This window comes from Salpingoeca rosetta (genome assembly GCF_000188695.1).
Source record: "Salpingoeca rosetta unplaced genomic scaffold supercont1.26, whole genome shotgun sequence".
NCBI lineage: Eukaryota > Choanoflagellata > Craspedida > Salpingoecidae > Salpingoeca > Salpingoeca rosetta.
In genome coordinates, this window is record NW_004754908.1 from 532875 (window position 1) to 538324 (window position 5450).

Sequence of the window (5450 nt, forward strand, 5' to 3'; positions counted from 1 at the left end):
GTGGTGCGTGGTGAGAGCTGCACGCTGCGAGATGGTGATGATGGTGATGCCACGCTTCTCCGCCTCTCGGTACAGCTGCTCCTCGACGTCAACGCTCACAGCGTCTGTGCACTGGCAAAAACAAAAGGCAAGTGTGTGCGCGCGCGCGCGTGTGTGTGTGTGTGCGTGTGTGCGCGTGCGTGTGTGCACGTGCGTGTGGGTGTGTGCGTGTGTGAAGTTGAGTAAAGGCAAGGTTAATGCGCATGCACACACAGAGGATACAATGTGCCACGTGGCACGCGAGCAACATGTTCACCGCACGGTGCGCGTACCTGGTCGAGCACGCCGTAGAGCGGTTCGTGGAAGAACAACCGCGCCATGCCGAGCCGTTGCTGCTCCCCAAGACTCAACACCTGTGCACACGCGCGCACACACACATACAGCAGTGCAATGATGGCCCATGTGAGCATGCACACAGCTATGTCGTGTGCGTGTGTGCGTCTGTGCGTGCGTGTGTGTCGACGGGTGTGTTCAATGGATATTGTGGACAGTTCAAGTGAGCGCTAAACGCACGTTCTCCCAGGCATCGACGGCGTCCCATCCGCCCTGCCGGTCCACGAGATAGCTCAGGTTCACAGAGGCAAGCAGTGCGTTCAGCCTGCAGGCGCGATGCACAAGTGCAAAAAAGAGTGAGCTGTTGAACGGGCAGCAGCGACACAGGAACAAGCAGACACACACACACACACAAACAACACAAACACAAACACACACACCCATACACACACACACACACACACACACAAACAGACACACACACACACATGGACACACCGGGCGATGACAGCGGGGTCTGCTGTGTCGGCAGTCTCGGGATATGTGATCTGGTCTGCGAGCGAGCCGGATGCGCAGTAGGGACGCTGCGGCACCAGGAACAGCTGCACGCCGAGTGATTCAAGAGTTGTGTGTGTGTGTGTGTGTTTGTGTGTGAGTTCAGGTTAAGCAAAAGCCGCGTGTTCAGATCACGACATGGCAAGGCCCACACACAGACACAGACACAGACACAGACACAGTCCCACACACATAGTCATGTACCTCCTTCACGGTTGTGTTATGGTGGCCGCCTGGCTTGACAATGGTGCCTGCACGCAACGGCCACAGCCCACCAAGCACACGGAAGAGGGAGCTCTTGCCGGATGTGTTTGGACCCGTGATGAGCAGTGCTTCTCCCTGTGGAATGGAGAGCGTCAGGTCGTTGATGAGGGTCCGGCCTGTGGGCGTGACAATGTCTGCGCCCTCAAAGGTGATCATGTTGCCTGCAAGCACGGCACCGGCGCCCTCCCGCCGCTGGCTCTGCGCGTCCAACGCAAGCAGCAGGTCCTCCATCTCTGTATTGCGTGAAGAGGCCATGACAGTGTCATTTTGGTGAATTGGATGTTGAAAAAAGCGGAGAAAGAGGACACGCAGAGTCGCGCAGTTACAGATACACAACCACGCACAAACGCAGTTAGAGACAGCCAGAGTCCCACATCTGAAACAGACAGACAGACACACACAGACACAGACACAGATGCAAACAAACAAACTGACAGACTGACAGACAGACAGACAGACAGACAGACAGACAGACACACACACACACACACACACAGACACACACACACGCACACACACACACACACAGACAGACCGACAGACAGACAGACACGTCAGCGTGCTCACCAATGACACGGCGCGCGTAGCCGCTGAGCTCCTGGAAGCGCTTGAGCAGCTGGAGCATTTCGCCGGAGCCAATGAAGATGTGGGAGATGGCGCTGGCAACGAAGCGGAGGTCAAAGCCAAGCTGCCCGCCCTCGCGCACATCCTGCGTGTACGCAGCAGTCGGCGATACCTGCTGCGCATACCTGTGCATGTGTGTGAGAGAGTGAGTGAGTATGAGCGTAAGCGTGCATGTGTGTGCGTGTGCGCATGGGCGCGAGCAAGTGAATGAGTGCATGAGTGTGCGAGGGTGTGGTGCGTGTGTCGTGTGGGGAGTCGTTGCAGAAGCATGCAGAAAAAATCGTGGGCGCAAACGGCCCTCAAGGTTCGATCGGTTCACAGGAACGCAGGTCGACACAACTGCGCGAGCACATGCCATTGAAGCACCAACACTTGGAACTGACATGAGCGAAAGGACCCAGGTGACGATGGTTGGCAGCTGCTTGACAACAAAGTTGTCCACAATCCCGTACATCCACTTGCTCGCAACCTAAACGGCATCAGGGCACACAAGAACACGCACACACACACACACATGTATGCACACGAGAGATGATGAGTGAGTTTACATTGAACATGCACACACACACACACACACACACACAACATGCGGACGCTGTGCGTGCGCACATACACGCACATGTACATGTGTGGTGTGTCGACATATTCGATGCACAATGTGACACGGGTGTACACGTACCGTGTGCTTGGTGTGCTTGACAATGTCGTTGAAGGCGGCGAGGGCAATGCTTCCCTCCTTCTCGTTTCCGCCGAAAAAGGCAATTGACTCGCCATGCGTGCGCAGGCGGCGCTGGACAAACCTGGCAGCCAAAACGATCAAGGAGAAGACGAAGCACGACGTGAGGAAGGTGTTGATCTCGACAAGCAAACAGGACAGACAGACAGGCAGGCAGGCAGACAGGTAGACAGACAGACACACCGCACCTGAAGGAACCCTCGAGAGTGGCCGACTTCTTGACGAGCCCCTCAAAGTTTGGCGTGATGGACTTGAGAACAGCAAAGCCGACGACAACATATGTGTAGAGCATTGCGGTGCGGCGGGCACCAATGAGGCGCCAAGACTGCAGGCTGAACCACACCAGGTCCGCAACAGGCTTGACAATGTCGGGGAAGGTGTTGGCCAGTTCCAGGCACAGCTGATGCAAACGCAATAAAAGGCGAGCGTGAGTAAGGCAAGGGGGTGGGGCAGTTGGGCAGCCATGAAGACGGAGGCAGAGAGGACTGAGAAAAGCACGATGACAAGGCGCACAGCACGCACACACACACACGCACACCTTCTCGATGTCGTCTGTCATGCGCTGTTCGACATTTGTGATGTCCGGATGCACATGAATTGCTTTGTAGAACGCCTTGCGTTTGAAGAACAGGGCGGCTGCGACACACACACACACACACACACACACACACACACACACACACACACACACACACACACGGGCACACACACACACGAGCACGCACACACACACACAGACATACAGACATACAGACACACAGACACACACACACACACACACACACACACACACACACACACACACACGTGTGCACACGAGCCCACGAGCACACGCACGCAGGTTCAGGAGTGATGAGTTATGGCAACAAGCTGATATCGCACCTCAGCATCCTGCGCACACGTCAGTACAGCACACGTACACAAACACACACATACACACACAGACAGACACAGACCGACACAGACACAGACACAGACCGACACAGACAGACACGTACAGAGTCTGTCCTGAAGCTGGTTGCGCCAGTGGAGGCTGAGGGAGCGGGTGAGGTAGATGAGGGTTGGCGCAAGGACGCTTGACGCAACGCACTGCAGCAGGCTGATGCCAACGAGGCGCTTGAAGCCAGGCAGGTCATCCAACAGCAGCAAGCGAACCGTCTCGCCGTTCAGGCGGGCAATGCGGTCTGTCAGCGCAACGCGGAAGATGACAACAGCACCCAGGGCGACAAGCATCTTGCCTGCCCGCTTGGTGATGGACGGCACGAGGAAGCGCAGCAGCTTGAAGAGTCGACGCAGCCGTGATGTGCGAGGCATGCTGGTCAGGGGGGAGGCCAGAGAGGCGTGCTCGCGTGGCTGCTGCTGGTGGTGGTGATGATGATGATGATGATGATGATGGGTCAAGGTGATGTTCTTCTCCTCGCCATCCTCACCACCGTCGCTGGCGTGCTGCACAAGAGAAGCCGAAGGATGCGGGACAACGATGGCATCGTCACTCTCACGACTCACGCTTCCATCGCCACCATCATCATCGGCATTGCTACTGCTGCTGCTGCTGTCACTTGAGTGGCGCAGCATGGCTGTTGTGTTGTGTGCGAGTTCCTGCACATCATAACCGCCCTTGCCGTCCAGCTCCAGCCGCAGGTCGTGGAAGGCCGTCAGGGCGGGTCGGTGGCTGATGGTGATGCACGTGATGTTGTACTTGGCGCACAGCCGGTACAGGCGACGCTCCATGGCGTGCGACACCGCGCTCGTGCACTCGTCCAGGATGGCAAAGACGGGCCGGTGGTAGAAGAGGCGTGCCATGGCCAGCCGCTGCGTCTCGCCAAGGCTGAGGGTCTGCTCCCAGTTGACGGCGGTGGTGGCCTGGCTGCGGTCGACGAGGTAGGCAAGGTCGACGAGTTGAAGCAGGGCCCGCAGGTCCTCGTCGCTCAGCGCGGCTTTGGTCGCCTCTGAGGTGACCGGGTACATGATCTGGTCACGCAGGTCGCCAACAACGTTGTACGGCTTCTGCGGCAGGTAGAACACCTTGTCGTGCAGACCCTGGCCGCTGCCACCGGGGCGGGTGATGGTGCCACGCTGCACCGTCCACAGCGCGCCGAGGCAGCGGAAGATGCTTGACTTGCCGGCGCCGTTCGGGCCCGTGATGAGCATGTTGCGGCCAGGTTGCACGTGGAAGGACAGGTCAGAGACGAGTTTCTGGCCTGTTGGCGTGACAACCTCGACGCCATCAAAGGCAATGGCGTCTCCATCCGCAAACTGTACCTCCTCCTGCTCGTGTGCGGCAATCTCCAGCAAGGCATCGCGCATGCCGCCCACACGCCGCACGTAGCTCTGCAGAGACATGATCTTGCGCAGGCAACGGGCCAGCCCGGCAATGGCGGTGAGCTGGTGGATGATGACGCTTGTCACGTAGCGCATCGTGGACAGCGTGGTGGCGTTCCCTTCCGGTGTGTAGTCTGTACGCAGGTCGCCACCAAAGAACGGCCCCAGGATGACAATCATGGCCATGGTGGACGCTGCGTACTTGGTGATAAAGTCCTCCGCCATGCCAAACCGCCACTGAGTGCTGATCATGCGCGTGATGTGGCTGTTGAGGCTGGCAAACGCCTGCTGCACAATGGACTGCTCGCGTGCGTCGCCGTTGAGGGCGGCAATGGCTTCGCTGTGGGTGACAAGTCGCCCAACAGCCGTGCGGAAGGCCTCGCTCAGCTTGTTGCGCTTGGAGAACAGCTTGGCAAAGTTGGGTGAGATGGACCGAACCAGCACCACCGCCACCGTCACGTACGACCATCTGGTGTGGAGAGGGGGAGAAGGGGTATTGTGGGGTTGGTTGGTGGTTGTGTAATTTTTTTTGGGGGGGGGGGGTGAACATAATGTGTGTGTGTGTGTGTGTGTGTGTGTGTGTGTGTGTGTGTGTGTGTGTGTGTGTGTGTGTGTGTGTGTGTGTGTGTGTGTGTGT

The 5450-nt window shown here is 57.8% G+C and overlaps 1 protein-coding gene across 1 annotated transcript in view; it reads right to left on the minus strand.

The window, feature by feature from the left end:
• PTSG_09591 (ATP-binding cassette) overlaps positions 1-5450 on the minus strand; it is a gene marked incomplete at its 5' end in the record, with an annotated part of 7279 nt that overhangs the window by 501 nt on the left and 1328 nt on the right. Inside the window, 11 exons of the mRNA XM_004989963.1 lie at positions 1-111; positions 312-392; positions 553-637; positions 811-914; positions 1072-1364; positions 1699-1880; positions 2139-2224; positions 2435-2555; positions 2680-2891; positions 3030-3127; positions 3490-5282. The exon at positions 1-111 is cut by the window's left edge and continues 501 nt beyond it. Coding sequence (XP_004990020.1) covers positions 1-111; positions 312-392; positions 553-637; positions 811-914; positions 1072-1364; positions 1699-1880; positions 2139-2224; positions 2435-2555; positions 2680-2891; positions 3030-3127; positions 3490-5282 — 3166 coding nt within the window. The remainder of the gene's footprint in view (positions 112-311; positions 393-552; positions 638-810; positions 915-1071; positions 1365-1698; positions 1881-2138; positions 2225-2434; positions 2556-2679; positions 2892-3029; positions 3128-3489; positions 5283-5450) is intronic.